Source organism: Arachis ipaensis, chromosome B05, assembly GCF_000816755.2.
Source record: "Arachis ipaensis cultivar K30076 chromosome B05, Araip1.1, whole genome shotgun sequence".
Classification (NCBI taxonomy): Eukaryota; Viridiplantae; Streptophyta; class Magnoliopsida; order Fabales; family Fabaceae; genus Arachis; species Arachis ipaensis.
In genome coordinates, this window is record NC_029789.2 from 108,041,621 (window position 1) to 108,059,156 (window position 17,536).

General features: G+C 32.3%; 1 protein-coding gene across 3 annotated transcripts in view; it reads left to right on the plus strand.

Annotated features, from left to right (window-relative positions):
• LOC107643790 (protein CHUP1, chloroplastic) overlaps window positions 1-479 on the plus strand; it is a 5,769-nt gene extending 5,290 nt beyond the window's left edge. For 2 of the 3 annotated variants that reach the window (XM_016347532.2, XM_016347533.2), the window contains exon 9: window positions 217-479. In XM_016347532.2, the coding sequence (XP_016203018.1) occupies window positions 217-327 (111 nt within the window). In that variant the 3' untranslated portion in view covers window positions 328-479. Of the gene's footprint in view, window positions 1-87; window positions 112-181 lie in introns of all 3 variants that reach the window. The other variant, XM_016347536.2, reaches the window with a different exon arrangement.

The window sequence follows — 17,536 nt, forward strand, 5'->3', positions numbered from 1 at the left end:
CATCTTTTTTATTACATACACATTTTTCGTTTAAATAGGTGTCAAATTTTAAAAAAAAAATCTAATAAACTTCTGTTTAATTTACAGGATAAAAATAAACATGTTCTGATTATCGTACTTATTACTTTTGGCTAAAAAAATTATTCAATATTATCGATTGAAAACAGAATAAATTGAAAACCAGAAAATAACAGTGGTGGGGAAACTCTATTTCAGTTTGCAGGTGGCTTCGATGCAGAGAGCATGAAGGCGTTTGAGGACCTCAGGAGTCGCATCCATACACCTCAAGCAGGTGAAGATATTAAACCAGAAACACAGGATTCTTAGCCCCCATCAGTAGCTGCTTCTCTTACAAAGTTACAAGTGTGACCTTTTAAGCTTTGTATATTTCATTTTTTTTTCATTTTCACTAGCGATTATACGTATTGGATATTATACTACAAGGACAATAATAATAATAGTAAAGTATCGGTACTCAATACTTTTGCCTAAAATCAAAATCTTCTTCGATATCTTTTATTTTCAAAATTTTTCTTCACATTTAATAAATTTTAAGATGGTCATTCTCCTAAGAATTTTAATTTCATGACAAATTTACTCTCGAGAGAAATGATAATTACAAAATTTTTAAAACAGATCTCCCAACACGCTAACCCCACCCTATTCCCGTCGCCCAAATCACCGCAATTCCAACCCAAACGACCAAATCTAACCCATCAACCCAAAACTATTAGTTAATAATACTCAAACAGATGACGAATTGAATAATAAAATCAATAATAAATTTTCTGCCAAAGGAAACATACTTTAATTGTCTATGAACTTATAAATAAACTTTAAGCGTTTAAACCACGAACAAATAATTTTTGCACCACTTGAAATAGAGATAGCTTAACTGAAATACACAAATAAATTTGTACTAATATATTTTAAGAGTTTGCAAACAAATTCTAAGCAGTTATATGAAATTGTAATTTAATTTTCACATTACAAAAAAAATAAGCTTTTGTCACACTTTAAATGTGTCAAAAAGTGAGAAAAAAATATAGCCACAGCTTGTGGCTACGATTTTTTAGCTACCGCCACATTGCAAGGGTCACATATGTGAGTGTGTCGGTTTTTCTATTGGCACGCTTTTATTGAGCTATGCCCATGTTTACTTTGTTGCCTCACCATTAACTATTGCCACACTTTAAAAGTGTAGCTTTATGTATAATCCTATAGTAACGTTTTCTAAACATGTTTTCTGATGGACATACAACTACACTTTCTTAAACGTATTTAAATTTGAACTATGGCCATACTTCTTAATTCGTGTGCCTATATAAACTTATTACCATGCTTTTAAAGCGTGGCTATATTCTTATCAAATTAAAAAAAATTGTTTTAGATATTTTTTTTTTAGATTTTTCTAACACAAAATAAACCTGTTTCCATACAAAATAAATATAAATTTAATCAAGACAAACTTTCATCTAATTTTCAGTTGAAATCAAACTTGTATTAGAACATTAATAGTATTTCAAAAAATAAACAAGTTCATCATGTTATCAAACTAAAAGAAAAGTACTAAAAACAACAAAGTCAATTCAAAACATAAACACAAGTGTATTGATACATCATGTTCAACCATCCTAAAAAATCAGCTATAATCTTTTGTCATCTTCATCCTCGTCATCATCATAGCCCTCATCCAACTCATCCAAAACATATTGAACACACACTGCAAAAGAATAAAAAAAAAAGAACATGACATCAAGGAACACATATTCACGATAACATTATTGTAACACCCTACCACACAGAGTCTTATGCTTAAGTCATAAAATAGAGGTGGTGAGGTATTACGACATCTAAAAGTAAAATTATATATATATAATTGAAAAAGATTTATATCTAGGAGCCTTTGAAGGAAAATTAAAACAAAAGCGTTAAACGATAAAGCGCAACACTCACGTCAACGTTAGCGGTAAACGTAAACCGAGGAGGATAAGAATAAAGCAACACTTAATTATATCTAACATAAGAGGAGAGTTCCAAGATACAGATAACTAAGCTTCTGACTTAGCTCGCGAAGTTATAACCGGCCAAAGCATATATATACATATATACATACATTCAAAAGGAACCCAAAAGACCCAAAATATAGTTTACAAAACCTGTTTTCTCCAAATCAACCTCTAAGAGGGACAAGCATCATATACATAAGGGGTGGAGATAATAAGTATCTACATAAGCCAAAAATAAGTCCCAAAATACAAAAGTCTTCGCTGTGAGAAGCTTCCAGCATGCCTCAGCGAGGTGTCTCACGTCCTGCATATGAAAACCACAAAATATGTATGGGATGAGAACCAGAGGTTCTCAGGCATGGTAACAGTGCCCACATCTCTAACATATAATGTCTCGAGAAAGCCGAAGGCGATCCTAGAACTTTTGACATATAATTTAATCTTATAATATAACTAAACCAAAAATAAATTAGGCAACTAACTAGAATCATTTTTTTCAAACACAATTATTACATGCAAGGAAATCCCAATTAGGATTCAGGTACAAGAGATAAACAGGTAGCAAGTAGTTTATGCAATCAATTAGGCATTCCAAACAAAACATACCAAGTAAATACATATATATAGATGCATATGATGCATGCCTGTCTTATGACTGATAAGTCTCATCTGTCGGTTATATAGCCAACCCGACAAGTCCTGGTAGCTAACCATTGGACTTTGCCTTTGTCTCGCATCTCCAAACCTCAATTCATAAACATTCATAATCATATAACACACATTGTTGTATATCCACGGGGCAAGCTCACCGAAGAGGTCTAAGTGTCCGGCCACACTTACGACATAGGATCAGCAGAGTATCGAGTCTCAACCTGGAGCACGTGGTGGCAAGCCACTACTTTCACCCAGGAAAACTCGTATCTCAGATATTTGGAAGTGCAACAATCATATAATCAATCAATAATCATGTATTCATAATCAGCCATAATTCATTATCAATATAGTCATCCGACTCATAACATAAACAGCACTTCCGCCATTATCATCATTAATTCACCTCTTTCTTCATCAATAAGTTACCTTCCTCACAACCCTCATTGTACTTCATTACCCAAAATTCACCTACCAGACTTTGGGTTTTGAAAGTTGGAGAAAGCATTAAAAATAAAAAATCAAGGTTTTGGAAAAACAGGGGCTCGCGTACGTGACCCCCTGCTCGCATACGCGAGGAGCGCAACCCGTAGCGTATTCTCGCGTCGCGTGTCACCTTTCGTGTACGCGTCCTTGTAAGATTTGTACCTCTCGCATATGCGACACACATCTCGCGTACACAAGCTCTTTGGACAGTGTCCAATGGCTGCGTCGCGTGTGTTCCTCGCGTACGCGTGCATAGCAGGAGTTTCAAAAAGCTGCTAAGTCCAGAATCCCTGTTTTGCACACCAAACTTTGATCGCACATAACTTTCTTGTTTTAAAACATTTTTCCTCCGTTCTTCGAGCGGTGTAAACCTCTCGGACCAAATCTTTTTTCTAGACATATTTGACAAAAATCAAAGGTCCGGAGGCCAAGTTATGCTCCGCCAAAGTTGTTCAAAATCATAGTTTTCATTAAACTTTACAAACCTCCACTTTAAAAAACATACCAATTCTAAACATTTTAAAAACCAACCCAAACCTTACCATATCAGCATCAAACACTCCCGACTCATATTTTCAACCTCCTCATTCATCTCACAACTTACCAATCCTCCACTTTCATCAATCTCAACTCAGTATTTCAAGTTCAATGATATTCAAATTCATTAACCATTATGCATATCAATCAACATCATAGACAAATTACATATATCATTAATAAGAGCATCAATCACAACCTCCAAAACCATTAACCATATACCTAATAATCCATCTCAACCAATCAACAACATCAACAATTCGATTTCTACCTTACAGTCACTAGCCTAAGTTTTCATGACACATTATATTTTAGATACGACAAACTGAAACCATACCTTGGGTGATTTCCCGATAAACTCGGAACACCTCAAGGGTTCCCTGCACCACAAGCTATCAACCTCAGCCCCTCACCAATGAACCTAGCTTCCGAAATTGATCTCAAGCTTCCATTTCCTCAAATGAGTTCCAATTTCACCAGTTCGACCTCCAATTTGATTTTTACACCAGCAATATACAATCTAACCCACATATATCACTATAATTAATCCCTAAACTCAAGATCTCAAAAATTCATAAAAGGGTTAGGGTTCTTACCTTTTCCAAATATTATAGGATCACAATCCAACAATCTTCTCAAGTTAGATTGATCCTAAACACATCAAAACATCAAAATCTCAAAACCCCCAAATACTAAATTTTTGAATTGGAGAATAGAGAATAGAAAATGGGAATGTGGTTTCCTCACCTTATTATATACTGAGTTTTGTAGAACTCGATGCTGCGGTCGCGTGGCCACAAACGGTGCGGCACTCAGAGCTCCAGACCAAAAGTTGTTTAAAATTGAAGATCAAGTGAGGGTTTTGTGTTTTGGAAGGTGTTCTTCCCCCTTGCTGAACTTGTTCAGCGTGTTTGCATGAATGAGGAGAGAGAAATGACCTGAGCTCATTTGTTTAAGTGAGTGAGTTGGGCTCCCGGGTTTGGTTTGGGCTCGATTCTACCGGTTCGGTCCGTTTGACCTAATCTTGAACCAAATTTTTTAAAATTAGTGTCAAAATTCTTGTTTTAAGTAACTCTATTACATTAAACTATAAAATTTAATTTTTTTTATTTTCTTAAATAAATATTAATTTGTGAGTTAATTATTTATTAATTATTCGAATTTTACAATTATTACAGCTTGTTTTGTGGGTTCTGAATTTTGACCTTCGAGATGACGAGCCAGGAGAAATAATATGTTTTTCTTTGAACTTGTAGATTCTTCTTGAACAGCCAAGCACCGGTTATTCATATCTTATACACATAGAAAAAGAATAGCCAAATCATGATAAAAAAAAACGTGCACTTAAAATCTCTGTTCTTTTCTAGAAAGCCATTTATATCATACAAAAGCTGATAAGAAGTCCAAATCTTAGTAAAATCACAAAACAAAATACAAAATTAGTTTTCATATACATATTCTACAATAACTAGTGATACAGATTGCTATATTATCAATCCTGTTGGCTTAACAAATTATATTATAGGCAATGTGGCAAGTCTAAATAGTCATAAGTTTAAAGAAAACAAAATGCAAACAATTAAAAGTTTAAAGCAATCTAGAAAAAGCAAGAGACTCACCCTCTCATGTGTTCAGTTCTCCTTGTGGAATATTTTTTCGATACTTTTTACAAGAAAGTTTTTCCTAGTTAGTGAATTGAAATCCTTTTTAGAATAAAGGTCAACAAGAGGAGGGGTGGGGGAAGACTAAATGCTACTTACTGATTTATAATATGTATAATATATTCCAGAATTTCTAAAATAACACAGATGGACAATTATGAAGTCAAACAATAAAAATTTAGAAAGTACTAACATACTACAAGAAGAATGAAATGAAGCATATTTTACAAATAAACATTATCAGATAAAAACGAGGGGTAAACAACAAGGTTCTAAAAATCAGACTAGTCATCGAACAATTTATTAGTTCACTAATCTAATCGGTTCAACTGTGATTCAACCAAAATAACTATTTATAATAGATAATAAATAAATTATAAAGAAACACTAAAATAAAAATAGGACAAAATAATTTTCTATATTCAAAAGAATAAGGCCTATTGATACCTAAAAAAGTATATACCCTTATGATTATCAATTTATCATTTAGTTTGTTACTAATCGAAACTTAAGAACAAGCTCCACTATTTTTCCTACAGTTACTATATTGCCTTAACATAAATACTAAAATACACAATGCTCTCTTAATTCCAAATTACACTTGAAAAGTTCAAAATCACACCATGTATTCAAAAGATAAATAAATAAATAAGGTAATTATATTCTACTACACTATAGAAGCCTAAACAGGAATGATTAAAATAAAAGTTAAGATCAAAATGGTGCTACCTAAAACCATCAAATACTGCTAAAATTGACATCAGGATGTGTAGCATCATGTAATTCACTCAACTAAATCCTATTGAAGAAAACTTGAAAGTTGAAACCAAATGATAGTCCAATATAATGCTGCTCAATGTAGCTAGACTGATACAGAAAAGTCACAGTTTAACAAATCATTATATCAAAAGACACATCATTAGACATGTACAATTCTGATAAACCACTATTTTATGGTTTATCTTGTGCTCAATTGAGTAGTTTTATCAAGTCTTTACACACTTATTCATACAGATTACATGATTTTACAATTCCTTCCTAGTTTTGTTCCATAATTGAAATCTTGCTTCCTAAGCCTTTAAATTGTGTATTTTAATTTCTCTTTTTTTTTTCATTCGATGCCGTGATCTGTGCGTTAAGTGTTTTCAGGCTTATTAGGGCAGGAATGGCTTACAGGATGGAGAGGAAGCTTGCAAAAATAGAAGAAGCACAAGAAATAAAGGAGACAACCAGCGAGCAGCGACGTGCACGCATGGCTCACGCGTACGCGTGACATGCGCTACCTGCAGAATTCGCAGAAAATGCTAGGGCGATTTTGGTCCGAGTTTGGACCCAGTTTCCGGTCCAGAAACACAGACTAGAGCCAGGGGACAAGCAGAGACTCAAGACATTCTCATTCGCATAGTTTTTAGTTTTAGATTGGAATCTTAGAGAGAAATCACACTTCCTCTAGGTTTTCTTTACATTCATAGATTTTTAGTTTAATGCTTTTGCTTTGGATATTGAGAAGAGTCACTACATCCGTTGAAGTTGCTATTCTAGTTTGTTTTCTTATTTCTTTACTCTTTTAATTGCCCATTAACCCTGTTCAGATAAGTATGTTTATGATTTTGGAATTTATTAATGCAAAGTACTATTTTTACCTTTAATTAATTTTCAGTTATTATTTACTTTATCATGTCTTCTTTTTATTCCCTTTAAAAGGAAACCCTTGAGTTGGAAGACTCAAGTATTAATTTTGATTGGAAGTTGTTAGCTAACTTTCTGGTCTCTGACTCTAATCCTTCCTTAGGAGAGGATTAGGACTTGGGATTCAGAGTTGGTTAGTTAGTTGCTTGACTCTCCTTTATTCAGTAAAGGATAACTAAGTAGAACAATAACCTTTTACTATTACACTTGGGAAAATCCAACAAGGATAGAACTTCCAATTAATCTTCTCCCGGTCAAGGCTTTTATTTGATTATATAAATTCTCTTGTTAATTTTTATTGCCTTAAATTACAATCATTTAATTTTCTGTTCTCCAACTCTTAAAAATTCTCGAAAAATTCCTGACTAATAAAATAGCACTCTTTTATCAACTCGTTGGGAGACGACATGGGATTCCTACTCTCACTATTTTTATTCTAATTTTGTGACAAGCCTTTCTAAATTAATAAGCGAATTTTCGTCGGTTAAGAACTGGGATTCCTACTCTCACTATCCTTCTCTAATTTAATTTTTTTTTGGAATACCAAAATGCTCTTGGCATAATCCTCACCCCCTCTCTCTCACCCTCTCCTCTTCACACTACCAGATAAAAATGTCATCCAACCCTCTTCTCACCACCACAACCCCTTGTAGAAATAATCAAGAGCATAGTGGAGGATTAGCCGCTAAATTATTATCCACAGATGTATTATCATCATAAAATGCTTCTCGGTTGATATTATTATCAACAACTGAAATCAATAAATAATCAAGACAGTTATAATCTAAGTATAATTAAATCACAACACAGTAAAACATAACACAAAAAAACCACCAGCACATCACTAATTAGTAATCACATGACATTCAATAATCAATAATCAATAAATTAAAATCACAACACACAAAACATTAGCACAGCAGAACCAAAGCTAATTAATAATCAATAATTGTTCAATAAAAATTAAGAATACAAAACATCTATAATAGTCATTCAACGATTCAAAAAGACAGAAATAAAACATAAAAACAAAAAAATAAAGAACAAGTGATACGTGGTCAGGAGAGTATTTTTGTCCTTTTAGAGCTATGGGATAGAATGGTAATCTTGTCATGTTCAAAGATTTTAATACTAGAAGAATTATACCATGCCAGTCTTAGACATCAAGAAGACTAAGAGTCCGTCTCAAAAAACAGTGGTGCTGAAATGGCGACAACTCATAAGGCCCACTGGGCTAAGTCAAGATAAAAAGAAGCCCAATAATACTTTTCAAATTCAGTGGGAGGCATAAATTACTATTAATTTTTGAATTTATTAGGCCTTTATTTTGATTTGTTCTACTGTTAGAGTTTGTTGGAAGATTTGACTTACTTCTGATTTGCTTAGTAGTATTTTTAAGGATTTTAAATTGAAATCAAATCTGATCTAATCTAAAAAGATCAAATCTAATTTAAATTAGTCATCATATCTTTAGGATTTTAAATTTAAATCAAATCTGATATAATCCAATAAGATCAAATCTGATTTAAATTAGTTATCTTATCTTTATAAGATTTAAATTAAGTTATCTTATATTATCTTTTAGTTAGTTTGTTAGGGGCCTATTTAAACACCTTTGGTGAGATAATTTACACAACTTTGATGAATAAAATTTTCAGTTACTTTATGCACATTTTTTTAGTGTGATTAAATGAAGTGAGTGATTTGCTTCACCTATTGCATGAAGAAGATTGAAGGATCCAACACTAAGGGAATTCTGTGTGTTAGTCTCTTTCAATTTTCATCCCTTTAATCTAGGTTGTCAAGGACAGGTTCTTTGAAGGTCTAGTAGGGAATTCCTTCTGGTGACCTAAGTTGCTAAGAACAGGTTTCTTAGAGGTCTAATAGAAAAACCCTTATCTATCCTTTATGTTTCCGCTGTATCTTTTGGGGTATGTCCTTTTGTGTCATTCTTTTCTTATTCTCGTTCCAACCTTTCTGCTGGGACTTTAATGCTTCGTCTTTATTAAACTCCCTAAACCCTCAATAACCCCTTATCATCTAGTATAAATTACAGGTCGTAGGTAAATTCTTATTTATCTACACATTCTATGGGTCTTGTTTAATATCTTTATTTTTCTCTTTAATTTCTATAAATTTACTTCAAAGTCCAAAAAGAAAACGAATTTTCTTATTTATTTTTGCATTTCTGCAATTATTATATCTTAAAGTCAAGGTCTATAAAAAAACGTAAAAAAAAGACTTAAAAAAGTAAAAAAAAAAACAAAAATTCATCTTTAAATTTTGGTTATACAATTACGCCAGCATCTGCTACACAAAAAAAAACATCAATTTTTTCAGTGATGTTTTACCTTTCCAAATTTTCTTTGGGTTCTAATTAGGATTCAATTTTTCTAGTTTCTGTCATCTTAGTATTGCTTATTCTTTTTCTTCCTTTGTTACATACTTTGGTTATCTTCTTGTCAAGTTGAATATCTCTATCATTCAGATTATCTTAGTTTGGTGTCTCAATTTTTTATTTTCTGAATTGCAACTTATTAAAACAATCCAAGAGTGAAAAAAAGCAAGAGTAGTACGCTTAACAGAGGATAAAAGTCACATATTGAGTGTAAAGTGTCCTACTCTGAATGATATACGTGAGAAGAGTGATGTGAGGTCTTTTCTTTCATAGGTTCTTCAGTGATAGCTAATGATAAAGTGACCCCCGATCCATAACTGACTTTCCGCATCAACGCAATCAATGGCGTACTAGAAAGGATTGAATAATGTCTTAATGACATGGCTTCAAGACTTAATTCTTTATCCTCTAGTCGACAACTGCGGTCCCGAGAATCTATTCATAATCATTCTGTGGAGTATGCGAAAGAGGCTACACCCAGATCCCGGCGTCATAGACAACAGGAAGATGTTGATAGTAAGATCAATGCTATCATAATGCGCATCCCAGAATTTAAGGGTAAAAGTGACCCTGAGGCTTACCTGGAATGGGAATGGAAGATGGAGCTCATATTTCAATGTCACAACTACTCTGAGGTGAAAAAGGTAAGACTAGTGACTGTAGAATTCTATATTATGCCCTTGTCTGGTGGACTGAGTTAGACAAAAATAGAAGACGGATTGAAAAATGACCAATTCAATCTTGGGAGAAGATGAAGAAAATCACGAGGAATCGATTTGTGCCATTATCATTCCACAATGAGTTTCTTGAATAACTTCATAAGTTGAAATAAGGTTCCAAATTAGTAATGGAGTACCTCAATGAGTTGATGTCTTTTGGAACCAAGGCTAATATTACAAAGTGTCCTGATGTTCTTGAGATGCTTTCTTATTGGACTAAATAAAGACATTGTAGATAATGTCAAACTTTACCATTGCACAACCATGGAGGATTTAGTCAATGTTGCAATTGAGTTGGAGCAGATGAAGAAAAATATTATGGATCGACATAAGAAGACAAGTTTTCCTAAGCGTATCTCTCATTCTTCTTCTAAGCCAGTGACAGAAGAATTTATTGAGTATGCTGTAGAGGGTGATGTGTACTTGGAGAATCCAAAAGTGCAGAATTTCTCAAGTGGGTCATTAGGATGTGAGGAATTTACAAATCAAGAGAGAAAAGAAATAGAGAAAGAGAGTGAGTGTTTGAGTGAAAATGATCAATGTTTAATTGAAAGCGAGAGTTTTGAGAGAAAAGATGAGAATAGTGAGAGAGAGGAGTCAATGAGCGACAAAGACACTGAGAGCAATAAGCATACTTGTGAGAGAGATCTAGAAAGTTCTAGCTTAGTGATGAACGGATTCTTGACAGTTTAGAATTCCTCAATGAATTCTAAACCAACAATAATCCTTTCATATAAAAAATTTAGTTGTCACTAAAACAAACCCAATAAAATTAAACCGAAGTATTTAAACCCCGGGTCATCTCTCAAGGAATTGCATGGAGGTGTGTTACTTATAATTGGTTATGAGATTCTATCTTTTTGGGTTTTTGAAAGGTTGAACAAGGAATGTAAATGATAAGAAAATAAACTAATAATTAAGAAAACTCTTGGCAAGGTATGAGAACTAGAAGTCCTATCCTAGCTATCCTTATCAATTGTGACATCAATTGTCCATTGCTCCCACTTAGTTAACCTCTAACTATGAAGGAAAGTCAAGTGGATAAATTAATTTGATTCCTCAAGTCCTAGCCAACTCCTAAGGAAAGACTAGCTTTAGAGGGATCCAAATCAACTAGCAACTTTCAATTATCAATCGACAAGGGAGTTTGATAACTCAAGAGTCTCCAATTACTCAATCTAAGCTAAGAACATAAAAAGCTAATTTAAAATCCAACCAAGCATTTTATCAAATACTTGGAAGGCACAACATAAAAGCATAGAATAACAATAAGAGATAATAAAATCCAAACAACCAATTGAAACAATCAATAACATAAATTGAAGAAAGTAATCATAAATATGAAATACCTCAAATTGCATTAAATAGAAAATCAAATCTAACATGAGAATTCATAAACTAAATTGTAAAATAAACGAATCAATAAGAGAAATAAATAAACTAGAAAGCTAGAATAAATAAAAGTAGAAGAGAAAACTAAACTAAATTAAACTAAGATAGAAATTTGAAATTGAGAAGAACTAAAAGGGACCCTAAAACCCAGAGAGAGGAGAGAGCCTCTCTCTCTAGAAAACTACATCTAAAACCTAAAATTATGTGAATGAATGTTGTATGAATGAATGCATGATTCTCTCACTCTGCAGCCTCTAATATGTGTTTTTTGGGACGAAAACTGGGTCCAAAACCAGCCCAAAATCGCCCCCAGCATTTTCTACAATTTCTGCACGTGGCGCACGTCACGCGTACGCATTGCTGAACTTCCGCAAGGTCACGCGTACGCGTCATGCACGCGTGCACGTCACCTAACAGCATGGCAACTATGACAAATTGCATATCATTTTGAAGCCCCAGATGCTAGCTTTCCAACGCAACTAGAACTGTCTCATTCGGACCTCTGTAGCTCAAGTTATGGTCGATTTAGTACGAAGAGGTCAGGGTTGACAACTTAGCAATTTCTTTAATTTCTTGTATTCCTTCCATTTTTACATGCTTCCTTTCCATCCTCTAAGTCATTCCTGTCCTATAAACCCTGAAATCACTTAACACACATATCAAGTCATCGAATGGTAATAAGAGAGGATTAAACATAGCAAATTTAAGGCCAAAGAAGCATGTTTTCAATCATAGCACAAAATTAGGAAGGAAAATGTAAACCATGCGAATTCTATGAATAAGTGTGAGAATAGTGGATAAAATCCACTCAATTAAGCACAAAATGTACCACGAAATAGTGGTGCATCACTTAGACAAGAGTACATTATTATCATTGAATTCCAAAGATTCTTTAATTTCTCATATATCTAACCATGAAATTCCTAGTGTTTTTATGTCAACTTTTCAAGGTTTTGTAGATTCATTGATCAATTATGGAGGCATTAATATGAAAGAAAAGGAAGAAAGACAACTAATTGCAGACTTTGGACAAGGTAATGAGAACTTGATTGCTAATGAATTGTCCATGAGGTATGATTTAATCACAACTCTTACTCCTAAATTCTTAGTATTTGATTATGTGAAGAATTTTTATGCAACTAAATCTTATTTTTGTTCTATATCTGTTGCTTGTGAAGATATTGATTTAAAGTGCCATAGTAGAATAAAAAGAATCTCAGATATGTTATCTATATATTTTTATTGGCCTCATAAACGTAGGAGTATAGATAGAATTTATTCTGGTTTTATTGTATCTAAGAAAGTTGAATCTCAAGCTTTCTTAAATATGTTGTGCATTCCTTTGCTTATTTCTACTCATACCTGGATTGATATTTCTATGGATTTTTTACTTGGGTTGCCTAGGGTTAGAAAACGTACACGTATCAGTAATTTTTCAGTGGATAGATTTAATATGATGATATTTCTAATTGCAAGTAAAAATATTAAAGATGCCACACACATTACTGGGTTGTTTCCCAAAGAGTTTGTGCTAATTTATGCTAGTTGTTTGGATGAGCATATCTTTCATGTTAAGTCTGTTTTGGATAATTCTGTACGAGATATTGAGTGTCCTCATAACTCTGATATTTATAACTCTGTTGGTTCTTATCCTTGTAAATCTTTGAATGTGTTTCAATCTTTGACTATTTTGAAGTTCTTATTTTTACCCTTGAGTAATGGTGTTACTTTAGATAGTGAAAGTATGGTTGGAAAGATTGAACTTACACACATGAGGGACATAGCCACAATTCAGTGGATAGAGAAGAGCCATCAAACCATGGTATTTGAACCCAGAGATTGGTTTGAATTTCTTGGAGGGAAGAAGAGCTTCTCATTCGCAGTAAAACAACATCGAGTGTTGGGGATTATCAAGGACAATTCCAGCAAGCATAACTTCCTTGGTAGGTATGATAATCCACCTGTGTTTAGCATCTCTAATTTTTCTCCTTTTGGTAAATATGCAGATTCAAGGACGAATCTTTTTGAAGAGGAAGAGGATGATACGTGGTCATGAGGGCATTTTTGTCCTTTTAGAACTAAAGAACATAATGGTAATCTCGTCACGTTCAAAGATTTGAATACTAGAAGAATTATACCATGTCGGTCTTAGACATCAAGAAGACCAAGAGTCCATCTCAAAAAATAGTGGTGCTAAAATGGCGACAACTCATAAGGCCCATTAGGCTAAGTCAGGATAACAAGAAGCCCAATAATGTTTTCCAAATTCAATGGGAGGCATAAATTACTATTAATTTTCAAATTTATTAGGCTTTTATTTTAATTTGTTCTGCTATTAGAGTTTGTTGAAAGATTTGACTTCTGATTTCCTTAGTAGTATTTTTAGGAATTTTAAATTTAAATCAAATCTGATCTAATATAATAAGATAAAATCTAATTTAAATTAGTTATCATATCTTTAGGATTTTAAATTTAAATCAAATCAAATTTAATCCAATAAGATAAAATCTTATTTAAATTAATTATCTTATCTTTAGAAGATTTAAATGAAGTTTTCTTATCTTATCTTTTAGTTAGTTTGTTAGGGCCTATTTAAACACCTTTGGTGAGACAATTTACACAACTTTGATGAATAAAAATTTCAGTTGCTTTATGCACGTTTATTTAGTGTGATTAAGTTATGTGAGTGATTTGCTTCGCTTGTTGCATGAAGAAGATTGAAGTATCCAACACTAAGGTAATTCTGTGTATTAGTCTCTTTCAATTTTTATCCCTCTGATCTAGGTTGTCAAGGACAGGTTCTTTGAAGGTCTAGTAGGTAATCCCTTCCAGTGACCTAGGTTACTAAGAATAGGTTTCTTAGAGGACTAGTAGGAAAATCCTTATTAATCCTTTATGTTTTCGCTGTGTCTTTTGGGGTGTATCCTTTTGTGTCATTCTTTTCTTATTCCCCTTCCAACCTTCCATCGGGACTTTAATGCTTTGTTTTTATTAAACTTCCTAAACTTCCAATAACCCCTTATCAACAATGGAATAACAAGTGAACACTGAGCCACTGACCTTCGAAGATGATGCCAACCAAACAACAGCGAGCAGATGAAGACAACAGATGGGCCGAGCTCGTGGAAGAAGAGAGAAGGGGTTGGAGACTTGGGAAATGTCGATAGTACGAAGAGAGAAGCCCCTGTATACGATGGACGGTGGTAGTGACTCGAAGAAAGGCTAGGGTTGGAGAAAGGGGCCTTTACTCAGTCTTTCTGCAATTCTGCTTGAGTGAGGGGAGTGAGAACCATGCCCGAGTGATTCAGTGATTCTTTTTTTTTTTTAAACTTAATCGAAAAACCACATCGTTTCATCCAAACTGGCTAGTTCCAGTCCGGTCCAATTGGCTAGTTTTCGGTTGGTTCAGCGAGTCATCACCAATTTTTTATCTGCAGTTTTACGTGGTTAATCAGACCATTAATGGTGTCGGTTCACGATTAAACCAATTTCGACCGATTAGTCTGGTTTGGTTTTCAGAACCATGATAAACAATTTCATACTCATAGGACATTAAGCCTTTTTTTAGTATCTATAGTCTTATTTTATATTCCCATTTAAAAAAAGATTAATCAGTAATCACGTTTGGCTATCCAACAAAAACTTACTGCATATCAAAAAACTGAAATGGCTTACCATAAACCCAAGATTTGTCTTTCTTAGGAGTAACAGGAACACAATCACAATGATAAACCTTCACACAATTTCTAAAAGTAAAAAAAAAAAATCAAAGTCAACCCATACCATACCATATCTGGTGGAGCTTATTACAATTGATGAATTAAAAAAGAAAAAAAATAAAGCAACTGAATCGTTTTAACTCCCTTCAAAAACAAAAGGGTACAAACATGCGATCGCATACAATGACTTCTCCACCATCCTTGCATTCAAAGCACCAATCTTTCGATTCTTTTGGTGGGTAGAGTTTTCTCTTCTTTCTGCCATTTCTGCTATTATTAGGCATTTTTTCAACTGTGAATTTGATTGCAGCTTGGAACTTTACTATGGGCTAAGTGCCAATCACACTTTTATCTTTTTCTCTTTTGTTGCATCAGCCTCGACAAAATAAATATTAATTACTCTATTAGTATTTATACTTTCACTAAATTTACTCTTTTTCATAGTTTTGTAACAAATCTACATATGGCTATTAAACTGTTGATAGACATTACAAAAGATATTCATAATTGAGATTGAAAACCTTAAAATTCTTGCAGACAATAAAATTGAACAGCACAAATCAATCAAACAAGCTCAGCAATCAGCACAAACTAAATGTAAATATTCAGAAGTTCAAACTAATCTAAAAAGAGCAAGAGATTTACCCTCCCTTAAGTTCAATTCTTATTATGGAATACTTCGCCGATGCTTTCTACAAGAAATTTTATGTATGTTGTTATCACCAAATCCTCTATTCTTGAAAAACACATCATGCAATTCTCATTGTGGGTACTACTAATTTTCATAATATTCTAAATAAAAAAATAAAAATAAAATACATTTCAAAATTTGTTGAATAGAAGGAACAACACAAAGGCTAAAAAATATATTTTTTTAAGAAGGAATGACACATACAACAAATTTAGTTTCATATGAAATTAAATTTGAAGTCAATTGTATATTAAACTTTGCAAAAACTAATAAATTTTAGTTGTAGAGCATAGCCACATAACAAAAGAAGTAACAAAATAATGAAAACTATACCCAAAAAAAAAAAAGAAAAAAAAAGAATTAAATAACACAAATCAATCAAACAAGCTCTCAATCGACACAAACTAAATGCAAACAATCAGAAATTTATATAAACTAAAAAGAGCAAAAGACTCAACCTACCTTGAGTTTAGTTCTCATTGTAGAATATTTTCCATGATTTTTGTACAAAATAGTGAAATTAGTCCTCATTTCTACACTATATTCATCATCACATTTTTTGTTTTTATGCCTAAAATACAAAATGCAGAATCATAATGAAGTAAAATGCAAAATTAATAAATCTTGACAAAAAAGGATACAAAATATAAACAAATTGAAAATGGAAAAAAACAAAGAAAGTAAAATGATGAGATACTAGTAATTTTTGTGATTGACCAGATTCAGTAGAATTTTATGGACGGTAGTAATTCAAAATTCGTCAAGAGATCCGATAAATTTTATGTATTACGAAAAATTCATTGTGAGAAACAGCAAATTTGTCCTAAGTACAAAAAAAATGTTAGAACAAAAAAATAAAGTGAGATTTATTTTTCTGTAAAAATAAAATATTTTTTATTTTATTCCAAAAAATTTGACTGACATGCGTTCATTATGAAACCACTCCACGTGCCTTTCTCATGTGCAGATAAATTTGGTGATCTACACCATAGAATTTTCATAATTAAAAAACACACGATTTTTCTAAATCAGAAATATAAAATTCATATGGTTTTTGTATTTCTCAACAATAAATTCAAATGTAAATAACAGGTTATGTCAATTTATTTATCTATAATAAGAAGTTAATATCAAAATCTTTATACATTAGATTTAAGTCATTTTTACTTTTCTAATGATATCACGTCAGTACATTTGTTTATTTGACAAAGTTTAAAAATCAACCAATCAAATTTTAAAAAATTAAAAATGAGTAAGTTAAAAAAAGATTAACAAATATTTTTACTTTATGCTATTTAAATTAATTTTATTAAAACTAATTTATTCAATATATACACACATAGAATACATATTTTAAAAATTTTAATCTTACTATTATAGATGTTACTGAAAAACTATATGCATTAAGAGAAGAAGAATAAGTAGATTTTAAAGATAAATCCATAAAAAATACAAAAAAATAAAATGTTTGTGCTACAACATAAAATATTATTAACATGTATTTTTATTTTATATTATTTAAATTATTCTTATTAAAAATAACTTATTCAATATATGTACACAGACAATAAATATTCTAAAAAT